A 21,919-nucleotide genomic window follows, 5' to 3' on the forward strand; every position below is an offset into this window, starting at 1 on the left:
TTACATCACTCTTAGAAAGCAAGGCCGACTATGAAAGTATGCATGTCAGGTGGTATTTGGAAGAGAACTCCCTGCAAGGGAACTTGTCTGAATATATACCAACTGAAGATATCTGCACGTGTAATTTTTAGCTTTTTAATGTATGATCCTAATAAGTCTACTATGTTTGAGGCTGGCATGCCACCATACTGTACATTAATAATGTTCTCATGTTTATTATTTCTGTAATAAACCATCTCTGAAGAGAGAAACAGGGATTGAGAACTGCAGGTGACTTGAGAAGTCTTCTCAGTGTATTTTCCATTTTTTACCTTGAACATGAATTGCCTATTCAAAAATGAAAAATTTAAACCTTCTGTTTGTTTGAGACAGAGTCTGATATATCCCAAGCTGGCCTGGAACTTGCTATGTAGCCAAAAATAACCTTGAATCCCTGATCTTCCTGCAACCACTTCCAAGTGCTTGGATTATAGACATTCGTTACCCCTGGTTTTTAAGTTTTGAGACACGGTCTCACTATGTAACCTCAATTGTCTGAAAGTCTGTATGTAGATCAGGCTGACCTCGAACTCAAGGAGTTCCTCCTGTCTCTGCCTTCTAAGTCCTGAGATTACAGACAGGCATCACCACATCCAACCACAATCTTAAAACTTTTAAAATTCCTTTGCTAAAAAAATTATCTCTGCAAAAAGACATTAAACACCTCCAAATGCTTCCAAAAAGACTGTGCAGCAGAGACAAAGAAAAAAAGTGATCATTTCCTGAAGTGGAAATTTCTGGAGACTCAGGTCATAATGCTTTGCTGGGGCAGACAGGTGAAAGGATGTTTGGCTGAAGCAGACACAGGTGAGAGGATGTTTAGCTGAAGCAGACACTTGAGAAAGAATATAAATATGATCCCACAGACAGTGAGTGGGACAAGGCTTGTGCTTTGGCTCATCTTGCACCTCGCTAGTCTCAGTTGATAGCGCTCTAGGCCTTGCACCACCTTGCTGATCTCTGCTTCTCACTGATCTTAACAGAGAGTAACTCACCCAAGAACTTCTCATGATATTCCGACGGCTTCTTGCCATTTCCACAGACTCCACACCGACCCAGCAGAGCCTCTCAGTTTATTCTGAATCCAGCTACAGCTGCTGAACTCGTATGTGGTGTCTGCTGAGTGGATGGAACTGCATCTGCTGATTGGTGTGTGGTAGTTTGCTAGTAGAGTGAACTGCTGATAATGCTGACAACAAAGATTGGAATCACCCAAAGAACTCTTTCTAAACTAAACAGGTCCACTTCCCGTGTCCTAATAACCTTTCTTTTGCATGACCTCTGGTGGGTGGGAGGCTAGAAGTGAAGTTAAAGAATTTAAGGACCCTTATTAAAGTACGTTTTGAAAAAAAAATCTAAGCCTACAATTCCCTCTGCTTTTTTTCATGCCTTTAAAAGAGCCCACAATGGGGCAGTCGAGATGGTGCAGTAGTTAAGAGCACTTGCTGCCTTTCCAGAGGATCCAGGTTCAGTTCCTAACACCCACATGGCAGACCACAACTGACTATAATTCCAGTTCTAAGCTATCTGACACACTTACACAGGCATACATGCATGCAGGCAAAAACACTAATGCACATAAGGTAAAAAAAAAAAAAAAGAAATCATAAAAAATGAAAAGCCTGACATGCAAATTAAAATTAACTTTTTTAAGAAACATAATATTCCTGACAGTTTATAATTAAATTTTTTTCAAATTTACCCTACTTATATTTCAAACTGTTCAAGATGCCTATTTCCTTATATTTTTCCAACAAAATTGAAAAATCTCATAGAAAGAATATTTCTTAAACTATAATCTAAAATCTTTTTACTAGCTATAAAATATGTATTTTCACTTATTGGTCTTGGTGTTAGGTGCTTCAGGGAGGTAGGCAATGCCATCAAGGGGCAATCATCTCAACCAAGCTTTCTGCCCTGTGCAGAAAGGCGACTAGGGAAGCAAGACTGGCAAGCCCCACACTGTGCCATGCAAGATGACAAGTCACTGTGTCTCTGTTGGTGCATCTTATCCCTGCTCCCAGAGGCACTGGCATGTCTCTGCTCCTGTCCCCAAGAAGCTCATGATTGCTGGCCAGTATTGATAACTGCTACCCATCAACCAGGGGCTGTACTTGCCACCATGGACAACTTTGCCAAGGCCACCATTGATGCCACCTTTAAGACCCACAGCTACTGTGGGTCTTGCCCCCACCATCCCCAACCTCTGGAAACAGACTGTCACCAAGTGTCCTTATCTGGCAAAATTCACTGACCATCTCCATAGTAAGCTCAGGCCTGAAAAATAATAATAATAATGTCTCCACAAAAACAAAGCTAGAAAGGTTAACTCCGTCTCACACTGGTGTATGTGGAGGGAAAACCCTTGGAATCCAGTTACTGTTCGCCCTCTAGTGGAACACTAATTGAATGTACTAACTAGGCACAATTACCCTATAAGTCAGAAATAGTACTTGATAAAGAAAAACTGTTTAAAAGCATTAATATACCTTCTTATAGTCAGCAGCACTAGTATAGGAATGGCTTGATAAGTTCTGATTAAAGTTGACCTTCACAAATCTTTCACCTAATCTGTAACCATGTTAATGTGCTTTGAGGTCATTTCTAAGTAGGAACCACTCGTACTTTATAGTCAACCTGTTCAGAATTGACTGAACCAAGAGAACACTGTAGAGTCAGTCTTACTACACTCTGGACCTCCAGTGCATCTCCGGGCTCACCTGAATTCACAGCCTTAGCAATGTTCTGTAAGCAAGGCCAGAAAAACAATTTTCTCCCTTATAAGATTTGCATAGAAGACTAAGCAAAAGCTACTTGGTCCTTTTTGGTTTGTATAGGTTCTTGAGACAGGGTTTCTCTGTGCAGCCCTGGCTGTCCTAGAATTCACTCTGTAGACCAGGCTGGCCTCAAACTTAGAAATCTGCTTGCCTCTGTCTCCTGAGATAAAAGTTGTACATCACCACCACTTGGGTCCTCATGACTATATTTGCTGTACAGCTCAATAAAGATGGCCTTTATTCAGCATTTTAGATTAGGTAATTAGAATGCTAGAGACCAAAGTCTTCACACTCTTGTGCACAGGGACACAGATAATTAAAAATAAAAATATGCCGGGTGGTGGTGGCTCACGCCTTTAATTCCAGCATTTTGGAAGCAGAGGCCGGCAGACTTCTGAGTTCAAGGCCAGCCTGGTCTACAAAGTGAGTTCCAAGACAGCCAGGGTTACACAGAGAAACCCTGTCTCAAAAAGCCAAAAAGAAAAGAAAAAAGAAAAAGTAAAGAAGCAGTTTTATTTTGAAACAAATAACAATGAAATCAACAAATAACTTTATCAGTATAAATTATTTTTACATATAAACAATTCATATGCATCAAATTGCACATTCATTCACTGGCATAAGTGCACCTCCAAAACAAAGTAACACAAATGAAAATACATGACTGTTAAAATACATGTTAATGGAAAGCCACCATTTTCCAAGACTATCATTTTTGGCCATCATTTTCCAAGACCATTATTTTTACAGAAATATACTAGCAGAGAAAAATCAATGCACACATTTAACATAAACACGGTAGAATCAATCCAAAGCTCCAGGGAAACATAACACTGAGGCTTCTATGAGCATAAACACAGCTTGGTCTGAATCAGGATCTGTGCAACAATGTGATTGTGTGAGCAATGACAAACGTAGAGACTGAGATTCATGAAATGCCCATGCCCTAAGCTAACAATCAAGAAACCAAACAGGAAGCCACACGCCCTACTGCAAGCCAACTTCTTCTAAGGTCGAAATGTGAAGAGAACTCAGGGATGCAGGAATGAAAAATGAGCTAAATTCTTTTTGCTTTAAAGGCCCTGCTGCAGACTTGCTGCTCTGCTTCATGGCTTGGAGATGCAAAACTAAAGAAGTTGTTAATGGGTTCAGGCGCTGTGGGAGAACACACAAAAAATGGTCTGAACTGAACATCTTCATCTCCACCACCTTGATTTCCAACTGGTATATGGTCCAAAGAAAACTTTGAGTTATTCCCTAGGGGAGGAAATGAGGGGAGAATATAAGAATATTTCTTAAAAGATCTTTAGGAACAAAACTCATAACCACTAAATATATATTAACAAAATTCAACTCCTACAAGATGGATAGTATAATTACCTTAAACTCATCTCCTAGACCAAAGGGCATGTCACTCCGCTTTCCCCTACCATGGAATATACTATCCCCTCTGTAAAAATCAAGCAGACAGAATAAACATCTGACCATTTCTACCACACCTTCCTTGGCTTTAACATACTTCAAGGAGAGGACTAGCTGACTTCATCTGCCAAAAGACAGCAAGGATCAAAAGCTAAGAAGAGGTCTGGAGGAAAGGCTCGGGGGTTAAGAGCACTTTGTGCTCCTGTAGCAGACTGAGCTTTTGTTCCTAGCCCTCACATAGTGGTTCACAATCATCCAGTTTCAGGATCCTACCCTCTTCTGGACTCCATGGGCAGTGTACATGTGGTGCACACACACACACAAAGCTGGGCAGTGGTGGCACATGCCTTTAATCCCAGCACTTGGGAGGCAGAGACAGACAGATTTCTAAGTTTGAGGCCAGCCTGGTCTACAGAGTGAGTTCCAGGACAGCCAAGGCTATACAGAGAAACCCTGTCTTGAAAAAAATTTTAAAAACAAAAAAATAAAAAAAATTTTAAAAGCACAAAGGAATTAAAAACATGTATAAGGATGTTTTTAAAAGGGGTTCAATGGCCATTTATTTAAAAAAAAAAAAGGAAGAAGAAGAAGAAGAAGAAGAAGAAGAAGAAGAAGAAGAAGAAGAAGAAGAAGAAGAAGAAGAAGAAGAAGAAGCAGCAGCAGCAGCAGCAGCTAGGCAAACTTGCTTTTAGACTGGGTTAAACTCTAGTCCTGAAGCAGGTTTGTAGAGCAGTTGGCAGAGATGCGCCTGCCTCTGCCTTCCACATGCTGAACTAAAGGCTCACGCCACTACACCTAGCCATGGGGCTCTGTCTGCATACTCTTCTCATCTCAGTTCCACCCTGGAACACTGTCCCTCTGAACCTTTCTCCTCAACCTTTAACTCCAAAATTACAGGAGTACTTGGGAAAGTCCATCACAAGAGGCTTGTGTATGCCAATTTATACATTATATTAATACTGAGGGAAAAAACACCTGTGCCACTGGGAATGAGCCAACATTCACCCACCAATCAGAAAAGATCCTGAGTCATCCTACACGTTGAATTGCATTCTTGGACAATAATTATTACATCCTTATTACTTAGAATCATGTCCAAGAGCCTGGAACATAAAATATATTTGGGGCTGGAGAGGTGGCTCAGCGGGTAAGAGCACTGACTGCTCTTCCGAAGGTCCTGAGTTCAACTCCCAGCAACCACATGGTGGCTCACAACCACCCATGATGAGATCTGATGCCCTCTTCTGGTGCATCTGAAGACAGCTACAGTGTACTTACATATAATAATAAATAAATAAATCTTAAAATAAAATAAAATATATTTGATAATTATGTGATGACGGAATAAGCAAACAAATGATTAAAGAGCAGAAATAAGAACTGCTCAGTCTGAGCCAGCAAGGTGGCTCAGTGGGTTATTGTACAGAGATTAATTCTGTTCAAATTGAAAATAATTTAAGCTAGGCATGGTGGTGTACTCCGTAAGTCCCAGGATCCAAGAAGCAGGCAGATCTGTGAGTTTGAGGCCAGCCAGCCTGGTCTACAAAGTGAATTCTAGGACAAGTAGACTTATGTAGAGACCCTGTCTCAAAAAAATAAATAACCAAATAATAATAATAACAACAACAACAACTTAAATGTATGCAAATCCACCTGAGAGCAACAGTGTACTGAGTAAGACAAGGAACCCACAGCTCAGTTTACTGTGGTTCTTCGCCCTCAAAGACTTCTGAATGTGTGAACTACACAGCACAATGTAAAAAACCTAGGAGTTGGGTTTGAGATTTCCTCTTACCTGGTGGGAAGCCAAAGACTCCAGACTGCGGGATCATACCTGGTTCCAGGGAGCCTTCTTGGCTGGCGATAGTGATATTTCTTAGCCTAAGGCTATCATAAAGGCCTTGGAGCTTTTGGTACTGGCGATTACGCTCCATAAGTTTTTCAGAGATGTCACTAAACTTTTTCTTGTATTCTTCTAGAACTTTCTTCATGGAAATAACCTCCCCTTTCATAGAGGTCAATTCTATATTCTTGCTCTGTATTTGCTGCATATACATCTTCTCCATCTGTTTTAAGTGGTTCTCGGCCTTGCTGAAATTATACTCTTGATAGAGACGCTCCTGGTGTACCTGCCCAAATAAATGAGAAGCAGCACAATATTATAGACTCTAAACCCTCATCCAAGCACAAGTGGAAAGAATGTTTATACAGGGATATCAGTATTACAATATTTAAAACCTGGCTAAAAACATAATCACAGCATACAATGAGCGTACTACAGAAAACCGGCTGCTCAGAAAACTATACCACCAAAACAAATATGTCTTATCTACAAGTGAGAAGCAGCAGAAGTTAGGTGTGAAGGTTTATTTATGCATGTAGTCTCAGCAGACAGGAAAGGTACGCAGGATCAAACTTAAGGCCACCTGGGCCACATGGGACAAAACCACGAAAAAAATTGTATTTACAGGACACATAGATGAAGTCTAATTTTTCCAAGGATCCAGAACAAAACAATACGATCTCAAAATATCCTTGCTATCTAGAATTTACACATGTGTAACCCCATGTTAGACAGAACATGTAACTTGAACATAGCAAACCAAGTAATACAACCACTTTGGAAAAGAGTTCGGCACGGTTAGCTTGTGCACAACCCTGGGCCTGATCCTTAGCACCACAAAAACACCCTAGATAAACAAATGCAGGTAACTGGTTAAGGAATAACTGCTTACATATTAACTTCCAGCATTAATTAATAAGAATATTAATAGTCGGGGCTGGAGAGATGGCTCAGCGGTTAAAAGCACTGACAGCTCTTCCAGAGGTCCTGAGTTCAATTCCCACCAACCACATGGTGGCTCACAACCATCTGTAACGGAATCTGATACCCTCTTCTGGTGTGTCTGAAGACAGCTACCGTGTACTCATATACATAAAATAAATCTTTTAAAAAATATTAATACACTTTTCACAGTTTATTCACAAAATATATAAAATATCTACTTAGCACGTGACAAATACTTAAATGATAAAAATATTTAGATAAAGTTCTCTGCACATTCACATATTTATGTGAAATATAAAATAATGAAGGGGCTTTTTTTCTAGGAAATCCCTCAGAAGGATTGGGTTCAGTGGTAAAGCACTCCCTTGTGAGCACAAGCGCCTGAGTCTGGCACCTCACACCAAGATAAATAAAGATCACAGGCTTCAAATCACACTTCAGTGTACACGTGTGCGTGTGCTTGTGGAGGGTACTGTGGCCTATCAGGTATCTTCGCATGAGAGCCTAGCTCTCCTATGGTACTAAATGCAGGCCCTCATGCTTACAGGAGCACTTTACCCACCGAGACATCTCCCAGCCCCTAGGCACTAACCTGGTATGTCCAGAAGGCCAATGCCCGGGAGCTAATGTCCAAAACAACCTCTGGGCGAAGCCCTGCCAATACCATAGCTTTGTACTCCTCTGATGGACTGAGTTCTGTTCGAACAATATCTAGCTTTCCAGAAAGGGTACTGTTGCAAGCAGGACAGATCGCTGGTGAACGACTGAACTCCCCGCTGCCGTGCTGATCGCAGAAGATGTGAGAACAGGCAGTGACCCAAGCATAACCAGAGAGCTTGATCCGACACTTCCGATAATTGCAAAGCAGCATGTCTTCACACAAAGACATGGCGAATCTCCAAAAGAACCCTAACAGGGAATGAGAAGACATGTCAGTCAAATTGTAATGGCACAAATAAATAAAACATGTGCTGTTATTTGATTTTAAAAAATGGACATTGTTTTAATAAAATTATATTGACTTCAGCCTCAATACCTTGGTCTTTCCAAGGCCATGAAGAAAGTCATATATACAGATAGTTCCATCTCTTACCAATGTCAAAAAGATTGTGCACATGCAAATGTTTAGAAACATCACATAGTACAAAGAAACAGAAATTAAATCTGCCCTTTGGGGCCATGTTCCAACACCAAAACACACAGCATTCTACTAAGACCAGGAATGCTGATGCAAGTCTTGCACAGTACTTGGGAGGCAGAAACACACAGACCTTCTTAAAGCTCATGGTCAGGCCATTCTACAGTGAATTTCAGGACAGTTGGGACTAGTGCACCTCATACTTGGCAAACATGAGACTGCACATACCTGCAGCATCTTTTCAGTAAAAATCTTAAGTGATAATCTTTGGGTTATTTTATACATCTTGACGTCTCATATCCCTTACCCAAACTGCCTTAATTTTAAAAGAATAGCTGCCTAATAAAATTAGATGAGGCTAATTTATCTATTATGAAGCTTGAAAATTCTACATTAAAAATGCCTGTTTATATATTCAGTTAAACAATACATCTATCAATGTTGCTACAGTTTGATTGTAAACATTTCCAACAAATTCTCTAGACTGAGTTATTTTTCAAGTGTTCACTATAAAAAGCAACAGCTCTGTCTTAGTCAGGGTTTCTATTCCTGCACAAACATAACCAAGAAGCAAGTTGGGGAGAAAAGGGTTTATTCGGCTTACACTTTTCACATTGCTGTCAGTCACCAAAGGATGTCAGGACTGGAACTCAGGCAGGTCAGGAAGCAGGAGCTGATGCAGAGGCCATGGAGGGATGTTCTTTACTGGTTTTATTGCTCAGCCTCCTCTCTTATAGAACCCAAGACTACCAGCCCAAAGATGGTCCAGCCCACAAGGGTCCTTTCCCCCTTGATCAGTAATTGAGAAAATACCCCACAGCTGGATGTCATGGTGGCACTTCCCCAACTGAAGCTCCTTTCTCTGTGATAACCCCAGCCTGTGTCAAGTTGACACACAAAACCAGCCAGTACAAGCTCCAACAGGTCATACAGTATTTGATAGTGGGAGTATCAATCATATACCAAGGAAAAGGAGACTCGGCATACACATGTGCTTAGTACTAAGGGTTTCCTTGGCACTGTGACTGATATCCCGCACCTCTAATCCCAACACTCAGAAGGCTGACTTTGTCCCAGGCCACCCTAGGCTTTGAGGCCAGCCTCAACTACACACCAAGATCCTGTCTCAAAAAACAAACCAATGTTACTTTAGTAGCCAGGGGTTTGGGGTGGGGGGTGGATATATGCTGACACCTTCACCTCAAATGTCACAGCCGTAATGCCGACCGCCTGAGGTTTCTGTGAACTACGGGCTCCAATGAGACCCTGTGTTAAGATATTCCCACACCCTTGCTGCGTTTCTAGATACGACTCACATGACAACAGAGGCCAAACTTACTTTACCTCCAGTAAGGTAATGCGCCCTTCCTAGCTCAAGTGAAGGTGCAGACTCCACATCGCCACAAGGTAGCCGGGCAAGTCACACAAGATGACGGACAGCCAAGTTTTTCAGAACATGACCCACACAAGTTTTCCCCTAATTTTCCGCCTTTCCCCACCTCCCACAGAAAAGCAAAAACAGAAAAAAATACCTGCAACAAGGTAAAGTAAAGGTGTCGATCCTCCACTCAAGACAGATTTCGCGTGGCCAAGCCGCCAGGGCGCATGCGTGGTGCGCAAGGCCTGATGGGTAGCAGGAGGCGGGATGATGGGTAGCGCTGGGCACTCAGTGCTGAGGTAATCAGATGCCTAGTCTCCTGTTTTACAGGTCAATCTACACTTAATAACTTCCTTTAGTCTGTCTACACCAGTTATTCACAAGGTGCTTAAAGGCGGCTCACGCTTTTAATCCCTGTATTTGAGAGGCAGAAGCAGGCGAACCTCGTTGAGTCGAGGTCACCCTGATCTACTAGACTGAGTTCTAGGACACCTAAGGCTGAGACCCCAAAAAGTAATAGGATCAAGTGCCATATTTTTCTTTAGCCAGGCACCTATTGGTGCATTTCTTTAATCCCAGCACTGGAGAAAGACTGATCCGAGTTCCAGACTAGCCCAGGCCATATAGTGAGAGCCTTTCTCAGAAGCTACCATGTTTGTGTTTCTGCGTGGATGTCCCAGGATTGGGAGCAGCCCTCTCAGATGCTGAGAGCTGGTCTTCTAGGTCAGTAAGAACTACTGGGGCATCCCTCCAGTCTCAGGCGTCTAAACTTTTGAGGCATCTTTACGGGTAGTTAAGTGGCTGTTTTGGGGGGAAAAAAAAGTATATGTTGTCTGTATGCACACCATCTGCACATAAGAGGGTATAGGGCCCCATAAAGCTATAGAACCACCAACTAGGTACTGGGAGTTGAACTCAGGACCTCTGGAAGAGCAGCAGTCAGTGCTCTTAACTGCTTGCTGAGCTACTGCTGAGCAAACTTCCCAGCTCCTAAATCCTGCTGTAACTCTGCCCTTCCTAGCTTACCTATTGCAACTGTGGTTTTTCTGACTGCTAAAATTAGGGTGAGAAGATGGCTAAAAGGAAGCTAAGAAGCAAACTAATATGAACCTGTTGTGAACTAATTAACAGCCACAAAGAACAAACATGGTTCCTAATATTAAATCCTTCCCTTTTCTCCCAGGCTTTGTTTCCCATACTGGCCTTGAACTCACTTTGTAACAGAGAATGACCTTGAACTTCTAAACTTACTAAATGTTGGGATCAAGGGAATGTATGCTGGAGATAAAATAACCTGTTTTTCCATGCATGTTAGATAAACTAAACTACAGCCATTAGAAACCATATTCAATTAATGGAATAGTTCGATTTGCTTTCCCCTAGCAACTTAAGTCCTACTGGTACCAGCTAAGTCAGTGGAGATTTGAAATGTAAGGATAAGTACAAATTAAGTTTGTAAAAGAATTTAAAGCACTTCAAACAGCTATAGCTTGCTTCATTCGAAGAGATGTAGCATCTCTGGCTCTGGGCAGGTCATAATCGGGACCAGGACCCAGCCACTCAGCATCCGGACCTCAAGAAAAGCAGATTATATGCTTCACGACGGGCTTTCTGTAGCTTAAGGATGGGGAATGGTGGCTGTTTCCCTTAGGCAGGCTGGTTTTGAAACTGCAGGGCCTAATCACTGTATTTAATCAGTGTGTGTCTGGACTTGGGGTCAGCTGCTTTACTTCAGTCTTGGGGGAGCAGTATTTAAGTAGGTCCATGGATAAACAACTGAGCCTTGAGTTTTTCTAGCTGTCACAGACAAAGAATACAAATACAGTATAACCTCAAATGTCAAAGAGTATAATATAAGCACAAGAGATTTTAAAACTTATTTTGTGAACTTCCAAGTTACTCTTGTAAAACCAACCTTGCAGATACATCCAAGTAATAGATGGGATATACTAAAGCATACTCATTTATTGTCCTAACACACTCGTTCTAGGCTTTTACAGTTTAAAACCAAGACCAAAGCTATGCGAATCTCCCTTACATGCTAAAAGTTCCCAAATATGCTGGAGCTATGTGAATGCAAAGCTCTAGCAAACTATGTTGCCTCATAAACTTCAGACATAAAATGCACACTGCTAGACATCAACATGTGGAGCCACCAGGGTTTACTTTGTGGTCCTGTTCATCCGACTTGCAAGTTGATTCTGTGACACTATTCTGTTGCATCAGCTTTCATCTTTGAGTACACTCTACCCTCACATTGAATATTTTAAGTTGCTTTATTTATTAATTATTACTTGTTGTGCCCAATGATGGTGGCACATGCCTTTAATCCCAGGACTCAGGAGGCAAAGGAGGGCAGAATGAGGTCAGGGAGATAGGACTGTTACAAAGAGAAACTATGCCTCTGGGGGGAAAAAAAGAAATTCATTACTTGGGATGACTCAATGGTTGGCTGTTCTTGCAAAAGACCTGGGTTTGATTTCCAGCACCTACACACCATCTCAAAACTTCCTATAGCTCCACTTCTAGGGTCTGATGCCCTCTCTTCTGGCCTCAAGCACCAGATGTGTAAATGTAAAAAAAAAAAAAAAGAAGAAAGAAAGAAAGAAAGAAAGAACAACTCATACACAAATTAAATTTCAAAATTTTTATTAATTAAGACAAATCATTTAAAATTTAAACATGAATGTTCTAATTAACTTCCAAGATCAATCAAAAGGTTCTCTATAGCTATGGGCCATGCTTTGAACATCATCCTATAACATCTGCTGCTTTGTAACTGACAGAAAGTACTACCCTGAACAGACCGCCTGTTTATCCTCACAAAGCCCTGAGAAGACAAGCCAGTTTTGTATATGAATAAAATCTTACCTAGGCTCAACAGTGAGAGGAAGTTTACTTCTTACCACATAAAGAGGCATTTAGAAGATAAGACTCTGATAATGATAGGGATCAGGCACATGAAACAGAAAAGACCATTGGCTTATGAAATCTTGGTTAGTGCCATGATTAGTCTGCTGAATAAGTATTATACCCAGTTACATGGGGATACAAATACCTTCTCATTCCATGCCATGCCTAATTTTAGAACTAGAGTGAGCTTTAGGAGGCAGTGCAGTGGTAGTGGCACTAAAATGAGTAGGCCACTTGGCAGACAGAACTTTAACTTTATAGGTGTTGTGCCTACATGTCTGCATACCATGTCTGCAGTACAAATGTGAGCCAGAAGAGGGCATCAAATACCCTGGAGCTAGAGACAGGAGATTGTTTGCCAGCCTCTATGTGGGTCCTTCTAGTCTGGAAAATTAACCAACACCCAACTACACTGAGGTCAGAAGGTTCTAGGTAGAAAACTCGCCGAGGTTATAACTTGTTAAATGATAAGAACACAAGAGAACACAAGAATATAAAGCAGTCTGTCTAGAAGCCTACTATGTATCCTTACATGTAACCACTATACTATACCACCTCCCAAGATCCTTGGCTTTTTAAATAGAATTCAAGCAGCTGGCCAAATTACAAAGCAGAACTTTCAGATTCTTATGTCAAAAAAAATCTCCCAATCTCAAGACTTACCATTAAACAATGCAACTATCATTTTTCATACAACCATGGTTTTACAGCATGATGGTCCAGACAGGAAATGGGATTGCTATCAACCTGATGTTCTCTCCTGAATGTTCAATATTCGTACTTCTTGTATTTCATCCTTCATTTCTGGGGGGGAAGAGGAGTATACAATGCTCTTCATAAGTTGTGTGTGCTTCCAAATTTCTTATACAAACATGCATATAAAAAGTGTCAAGTAAGGAATTATGTATGGTCTATAACCTGCTTGGTATGCAAACCCATTTAATAAAACTCATGAAACTGTATTAAGTAGTCATATAAAGACTGAAAAGTAGCCAGGCATTGTAGTGGCGCACACCTTTAATCTCAGCACGTGTTAGGCAGAGGCAGGCCAGCCTGGTCTACAGAGTGAGTTGCAGGACAGCTAGGGCTACAGAGAAACCAAAAAGACTGAAAAGTGTTATGTTTAAAACTCTCAAATGTGGGGACTAGAGAAAGGACTAGCTGCTCTTCCAAAATACCCCTCCAAAATACCCCAGTTCAATTCTCAGCACTAACATGGTGGCTCAGGGCTGACTGTTAACTTCTGTCACAGGGAATCCATGTCCTCCTGCTCTAGCCTCAGTGGGCACTGTATGTACTTAGTACATAGGCATACAATGCTCTTCCAGAGGACCTCAGCTCTGCTCCCAATGCCCATTATCAGGCAGCTCACAGCAGGCCAGGAGTCCAACACCCTGTTCTGGCAAAGCAAAACAGTACGAAAAAAAAAAACAATTCTTAAGGTTTTTTAGTAAGTAGAACAGTAATCCAAAATAGTTTCCAAGTCATTTTCTTGAGCCAATACTAATTAAATTTATCTTCTATAAGAAATACAACTTCCCCCAAACATAGGGGGAAAAATCACTTGGAGCCCCTGTTGGCCACAAGATGGCAGTGTAAGGATATTTTTACTTCTAAGAGCTTTCTTGTGACAAGAAAACCCACAGAAACCAATTTAGGCTCATAGGGGCTCAGAGACTAAAGTGACAGCAGGGAGCCTACGCGGGGCTGACCCTTTGGGATGCCTAATAGTGGGCAGGGGCTGTCTCTGACCTTCCCTGCTGTTGGGACCCTGTTCCTCCTACTGGTTTGCTTGTTTAGCCTTAGTGAAGAGCACCCAGTCTTACTTGTACCTTTATATGTCATGTTGATATCCCTGCATGGCCTGCCTTTTTCAGAAGGGGCTGGGGAATGGGAGGAGAGAGAGGAGAGGAGATAGGGAAAATTGCAATTGGGAGGCAATGAGATTTTTTTTTAAAGTGCTTACTTGTAACCAAAAGTTCATTACGACAAATAACCTTCTGAACTAGAAATTCTTATTTAACATTATTTAACATTAAATTGTTAGATTAGTGACAGGCAGAACAAAGAAATCATTATCTAGATGTGGTGGCGGAGTGCAACTCAGCATGCAGAGGGAGGATTTCTGGATTTCCATTTTGACCCAGTCAGTCCAAACAGAAAGATCCCCTTGTCAAGGTAGGCTTCTGTATGAGGTAAAATATAAAAGTTACATGTGTATTAAGTAAGCACTCAAGAGACTGCTCTTCTTCTGAAGGTCCTGAGTTCAAATCCCAGCAACCACATAGTGGCTCACAACCATCTGTAATGAGATTTGATGCCCTCTTCTGGAATATCTGAAAACAGCTACAGTATACTTACATATAATAAACAAATCTTTTTTTTAAAAAAGCATTTGGAAGACACTGGTAATGGTAGGGATCAGGCACATGAAACAGAAAAGACCATTGGCTTATGAAATCTTGGTTAGTGCCATGATTAGTCTGCTGAATAAGTATTATATACCCAGTTACATGGGGATACAAATACCTTCTCATTCCATACCGTGCCCTGTTTTAAAACTAAACTGAACTTTGGGAGGCAGTGGTAATGGCACTAATGAGTAGGCCACTTGGCAGACACAGAACTTTAACTTTATAGGTGTTTTGCCTACATGTCTGCATACCATGTCTACATTACAAATGTGAGCCAGAGTAGGGCAAATACCCTGGAAAGGTTGTTTGTAAGCCTCCATGTGGGTCCTTAGGGAATTAAAACTAGTTATTTAGATTAAAACTATTTAATTAGAATTAAGTTTCCTATCAATCCTGTAATGCCAATTTACTTGGAAGGCAGAGGCAGGAAAATCAAGTTGAAGCCGGCCTGGGCTACTGAGCAAGAGCCTATCTCAAAACTATTCAAACTACCAACATTCTTCATTGTTCAGCAAACTGTATTGCAATCCCATACAATACAATACAATACAATACAATACAATACAATACAATACAATACAATACAATACAATACAGAACACTTAAACCATTGCAGAAAACCTCACTGGAAATCAGGGGTAGGATGGTTAGCATGACTAATAAGTTGATAGGAAAAGGAATGCTACCTTTAAAATTACTGCTACACATGTGCCAAGTGTGGTAGCAAATACCTTTGATCCCAACACATGGGAGGCAAAACCAGAAGGATCAGGAATGTCAACCTGGGCTACATAACCCAGAAAAAGGCAGGAAAAAAAAAATCACAATTTCATATTTACATAGAAATCTGCCTCTTTTAAGCTACATCAGTTCCCTAAGGTAAAACAATTCTGCCTAAACCCCACTCTGCTCACTTTAGTGTGAAATAGCTATGGAAGATGGTTTGCTTTAAGCTAAATGAGAACACTGGTTCTGTAGGTCAGAGACATGCATGAGCAAAGGACTGTTCCATGTGGCATAAATAGAAGACATGTGAAGGAAGACACAGCACAAATATCCACAGTTTGAACAATGTCTGCCAAGTCTTTGATTCAAGTGCTTTTTACCTTGTTTGATGAAATGGAAGGCCACTTTCTCATAAAACCCAAATACTGCATTTCAGGGGTATGGTGTCTCTTTCACTCTCTCCCTTTCTCCCTCTCTCCCTCTCACTCTCTCTCACATACACACACACATATGCACACACCTCAACACCTATCCCCTAAAAATTTTGTAATATGCCATAATCAAAGACTGTTAGGTGTGGTGGCCCACGCCTTTAATCCCAGCAGTCAGGAGGCAGAGGCAGACAGATCAAGCTGTAGGCCAGCCTGGTCTACCTAACAAATTTGAAGCCAGCCAGGGGATACACGGCAAGGCCCTGTCTCAAGACAAACAAACAAACCAAAAAAAAAAACACAAGACTTTGTGGGGTATGAACCTGTAATTTAAGCCTGAGGCAGAAGGTCGGCAGATTAAAAGCTTAAATAATTTAACAAGATTCTGTTTCAAAATATCTTACAAAGCTAGACCAGAGAATCGCAGCTCAGCCAGTGTCCCACCTCTCAGTACCATGGGGAAGTTGCTGGGACCAGCATGTGTAATGCGGAAAACCTGGGTGAACATGAGTACCTGCATTTATATATAGTCCCATCAGCCTTTAAACCTTCCTTGAGAGAGAATGTCCAAGCCCACTTTAGATATCCTGGGGTTTTCACAGGGCCTCTATGCCGGGCGGGGCTGAGTGCTACAGTCCCAGCTCTTTCCTGGACACAATTCATCTTCAACCTGGAACTAAACAACAAAAGCAACAAAAGCAACCCTGAGGTGAGGCACAGCTATGGATACAGTTTCATTTCGAACTACCAGCTGTTTACCATACCAGGGACAGAATACAGTGGGAATGTATATGACCAACCACGTGGCTCACACCGCTTCACCCATCCAGGCTCATGACTGGTAAGTTGAAGGAGGAGTGCTTGAAAGCCATGGCTCAAGACAGCAGGAAAAAAATAACTTACAATTGGGATACAGGGCAGTAACTCTGCCTAATTTTAACTTGCTATTTCCCCTGTTTTATTATCATCCCCCTCCTTAGAGTTCATCATCTGCTTCCTACAAATTTCATCGATATCTCAGTGCATGGTCTTTGTTTTAAAAATATTCAAGCAAGGCTTAGAGACTGTCAAGGTAACTAAGTTTAATGGTTAAGAAACTAAATGTAGGGGCTGGAGAGATGGCTCAGTGGTGAAGAGCACTGTCTGCTCTTCCTGAGGTCCTAAGTTCAAATCCCAGCAACCGTGTGGTGGCTCACAACCATCTGTAATGGGATCCAATTCCCTCTTTTGGTGTCCTTTAAAAAAAAAAAGTATTATCCTTTCCCCAGCCTAATTAAGACTTAATTGCCAGGGCTTGAGAGATAGGTGCCTCAGAGGTTAAGAGCACTGTCTGCTCTTCCAGAAATTCTGAGTTCAATTCCCAGAAAACCACATGGTGGCTCACAACCATCAATAATGAGATCTGGTTCCCTCTGCTGGCAGGCAGACATACACACAGGCTGAATGCTGTATGAATAAACAGCATTTCTTTTAAAAAAGACTTAATTTACAAATACAAACGGCATAATCTAATAGGTAGTAATTTGTTAAGAGGTAGCTATCTATCTCTTAAACGTCTGTGAAGAGGAAGATGTGGGGAGCACACTTATCTGTTAACAATTTGAGTGCAGATCTGCAGAACTTAACTCCACTATGCTTTTTATCTATGTATGAATGTTTTGCCTGCATGTATGTATGCGCACCAGTGTCTTCCTGGTCTCCAGAGCCCTTGGATCTCCTGGAACTAGAGCTACTGATGGTTTTAAGATACAATGTGCCGGGCGGTGGTGGTGCACGCCTTTAATCCCAGCACTTGGAAGAGGCAGGTGGATTTCTGAGTTCAAGGCCAGCCTGGTGGTCTACAAAGTTGAGTTCCAGGAAAGCCAGGGCTATACAGAGAAACCCTGTCTCGGAAAAAAAAAAAAGATAGCTGAGTGTTGAGAACAGAATGCAGGTCCCCTTGCAGCACCTCTAACTGCTGAGACCTCTCTCCATGCTCAGATTTGTAATTATGGACTTAAGACAAATAAGCTATAAAGGATATAGAAGCCACATATGCCTATTAGCACATTCAGCTTGCTAGGTTAGGATTTTCTTCTCACATTCTCTGCCTATAACAATAACCCATGCATCAGGTGTGATAGCACACACCTTTGATCCTAGCACTCAGGAGACAGGTATAGTGATCTGTGAGTTGAGGCCACTCCGTGTCTACATAGCAAGTTCCAGGACAGCAAAACCCAGTCTCAAAAAAATAAAAATAACCAACTAAGTAGGACTGCAGAGATGGACCTTGCAGAGATCTGAGCTCAATTCCCAGCACCCATGTTGGGCAGCTCACTGCTATTGTTAACTCCAGGGGATCAAAAAGTCAAAAAGCCTCTTCTGGTTCAGAAGGCACCTGCATACTTTATGCCTCCACACTTAACAGACTTAATTACAAATAAATCTTTAAAGAATATCTAGCCCAGGGGTGGCAATCCATGCCTCTAATCCCAGCACGCAGGAGGCTGAGGCGGGCAGATCTGAGTTTGACACCAACCTGGTCTACTAAGAGTTCCAGGACAGCTAGAACCATACTTTTTTGTCAAAAAAAGAACAAAAAGCCACCAACACCAAAAACCGGTTACGCTTAGACTAGTATCAAGGAGAAAAACAGGAGTCTTGTGAGTTCCACACACCGAGGTCATTAGAAAACTTTTCATGAGTCAAAAATACCCGCAATGGAGATTATAAACTCACAGCTTGCTTTTGCAAAGTAGCTAGTATTTACTGTATACCAACTAGGGTGTATTTTGTTCACTCTTCACAAAGGAAGCTCAGAATGGCTCACACTATCCTCCGAGCAGAGCAGAGTATCTCCAGATACTCCAGACGCAGGCGCTACAATTTGAACATTGGCTTGCGCAAAGCTAAAAAACCCTGGTCCTTCTCAGAGCGTCTTATAAGTATTTTAGGACACAGGCGCCACCGTTAGCCCTCCTAGGGCTTGTTAAACCACCTATCCTCAGCGTTATCTATCTAGTTTCACACATGGTCTGAGCAAATACGACACTGTTCACTAAAGGTTCGCAAATGTGTCAAGGTCGTGGCCCCACAACATTCAACAGAGACATACACGTGGGCCTCGGCAGTCCTTGTTTGCCAGCTTTCCCCAGACCAGGTGACCCAGAAACAATACATTCTGCCTCGGGCACAGTGTTCCTGAATCTGGGGAAATCCGTCTGTATTCTTTTTTTTTTTTTGGGAAAGGCACCGTTACTACCCCGGCGCTAACCTGGGCGGTCTCGGAGGGTGAGTGCAGCCTCTGTCTTTGGTTCTCTGAGTTCAAGGCCTGATTTACAGAGTGAGCCCCAGGTCTGTGAAGAAGTGAAGAAGGAGGTGGAGGAGGAGATGGAAGAGGAGGAAAAGGAAGAAGAAGAGGAAGGGCAGGAGAAAGAGGAAAGAAAGAAAAGGAAGATGGTAGGGCGTGGTGGCGCACGCCTTTAATCCCAGCACTTGGGAGGCAGAGGCAGAGGCAGGCGGATTTCTGACTTCAAGGCCAGACTGGTCTTCAAAGTGAGTTCCCGGACAGCCAAGGCTACACAGAGAAACTAAAGAGGACGAAGAAATTCTGAATATCACAGATATACCGATGGAGCTGGGGGGAAAAGTCATCCTAAGTGAGGTAACCCTGACCCAAAAAGGCAAATACATATGTGAATGTTAGCTTCTAATCCTTCCATAGGCATGCTGCAATCCATTATAACCACAACGGTTAGGTATAGAGTCAGGGATGAGGAAGGGGAGGGAGGACAGGATCTCCCAAGGGAAGGGAAATAGAATATATAGCTATGGAGAAACAAGGGGAGAATGGAGCTGGAGGATTAAATGGGGAGGGGGATGGAGAAGAAAGGTAATGGGAATAGAGACTCAGAAAGTGACAAATAAGCATGCGTCATCCATAAGGGAGCCTGCTACTGTAGAAGCTTCTTAAAACATGTACATGTATGAAAAGAAAGCCTCAGCTAGACACCAGTCACCACCAAGAGAAACCACCAGGGATGGGTGACATCTAAGTGAGTTGTTTGCCAAAAGGGATCCATGGAAACCCCCAAAGAACCCAGTATCCTTTGCTCTCTGCAAACTGATGGCAAGGCCCTGTTGTTAAACATTGATACTGTCATACCTCATTGAATATGGACCAGTTGAGCTAGTGCCTGTCTAGAGCCTTCATCCCTACTGACTAATTTTCATAGTACTGGAAGGTACCCTGTACACCTACTGATATGGGATGTGTGTGTGTGGTATGTGAGTGTGTGCGTGTGCCCGTGCCCCCCACACCGTTAGAGTGAGCATATATGTATGTCTCTTGTGCTTTTTCTTTCTTTCTTTTTATTCTTTCGGTTTTTTTCAAGAGAGTTTTTCTATATAGCCTGGGCTGTCCTGGAATTTACCCTCTAGACCAGGTTAGCCTTGAACTCAGAGATCTGCTTCCCTGTGCCTCCCAAGTATTGGGATTAAAAGTGTGTGCCACCACACCCAGGTTTTGTTTTGTTTTTTTTTTTTTTTGTTTTTTTTTTTTTTGTACAGGGTTTCTCTGTATAGCCCTGGCTGACCTGGAACTCACTTTGTAGACCAGGCTGGTCTCGAACTCAGAAATCCACCTGTCTCTGCCTCCCAAGTGCTGGGATTAAAGGTGTGCGCCACCACTGCCTGGCTCACCCAGCTTTTTTTTTTTTTTTTTTTTTTAATGAGTTTGTATGTGTTTGTGTACGTATCACTTGTGCTTTTTATTTATTTATTTATTTATTTTTTAATTTAATTGCCTGTTTTCTAAAGAAAGCTCAAGAGGACATGGAGTTAGTTGGATGGAGACCTGGAGGAGATGAGGGACGGGAAATGGTAATCAAAGTTTTATTTTTCAGTTTTGGTCATTAATCGATCTGAGGCATCCACACACTAGTCAAGTCACAGCTTCGCGCCTTTGTAAGGAAAGCTGGGCTTGGTATGAGCCCTATTCCACTCCTATCTCAATTGCTTCTCCTTTCTCAGTGTTCTTCGCTGTAGCTCAACTCTGCTCATTTACTTCATGAGGAATTCCCAGCCTGTTTCTCTATTATGATACTATGTGCTTTTCCTAAGTACTTATTACAGTTACAGGTTCATTTTTTTGGTTTTGTAATAAGTCTACATATATATTCTCCCAATAACAAGTTACATGAAGGTATGAACTACGTTTATTTTTGCTAGACAAATAGCTAAAGTATAGCCCCAAAAATCCAACAGTGGGAGGGGGTTCATATCATGTTTCACTAAATGTTGTCAAACTCCCTTCTATATTTTTATGGTTTAATCCATATTTGAACAACTCTCAAGCTTGGTCTTTTTATAGTAGAGGGTTGTGGTCAATACAGTCACAACTGTTCAAAATGAATGAATGACTGACTGAATGCTGAGACACAGAGTAAATATATAAAACCCTTTCGAGTCAATACTCCAAAAGGATCTCGATCAAAAAAGAGGGCGGGGGAGAGTAGTCTGAATTGGGTTATGAGGCCCGGGAGGTGCCTCACCTCAGCCATTGAACTCGCACTGCTGGCCGTGAGTCTGTTCCAAGCTCCGGCGAGGGAGGCATCCGCTCCGGCGAGGGAGGCATCCGCCCCGACTCGGGGCTTCTCCTGCCCAGTCTGCCCAAGCGTAGAGCCCTGCTCTCTGGGAACTCACCTCCCCGCTCGGGGAGAGCCCGGTTAGGGCCGCGGGAGGCCCAAGTCTCAGACCTTCCCAGGGGCCGAAGAGTGACACGCACTCAGCACGTGGCCCCGCTGATGAGCTTCCTCCGCCCACTTTCAGGATGTAGACCGGCCGCCACTATAAGGCTCGAAAGAGGAATAAATTTTTCGTTTAGGGTGATTTCCCACAAAGCACAGCGCGT

General features: G+C 42.2%; 1 protein-coding gene and 1 non-coding gene across 2 annotated transcripts; both read right to left on the reverse strand.

The window, feature by feature from the left end:
- Nucleotides 1-3,309: 3,309 nt before the first annotated feature.
- On the reverse strand, nucleotides 3,310-9,789 carry Ccnb1ip1 (cyclin B1 interacting protein 1). Its single transcript, NM_001111119.1, has 4 exons — nucleotides 9,697-9,789; nucleotides 7,619-7,935; nucleotides 6,034-6,367; nucleotides 3,310-4,073 (listed from the first exon to the last, which is right to left on the reverse strand). The coding sequence occupies exons 2-4, from the start codon at nucleotides 7,913-7,915 to the stop codon at nucleotides 3,874-3,876; spliced, it is 831 nt and encodes a 276-aa protein (NP_001104589.1). The 5' UTR covers nucleotides 7,916-7,935; nucleotides 9,697-9,789; the 3' UTR covers nucleotides 3,310-3,873.
- An 11,718-nt stretch (nucleotides 9,790-21,507) lies between these two features.
- Nucleotides 21,508-21,832, reverse strand: Rpph1 (ribonuclease P RNA component H1). The gene has a single exon (NR_002142.2).
- Nucleotides 21,833-21,919: the final 87 nt, after the last annotated feature.

This window comes from Mus musculus, chromosome 14 (genome assembly GCF_000001635.26).
Source record: "Mus musculus strain C57BL/6J chromosome 14, GRCm38.p6 C57BL/6J".
Classification (NCBI taxonomy): domain Eukaryota; kingdom Metazoa; phylum Chordata; class Mammalia; order Rodentia; family Muridae; genus Mus; species Mus musculus.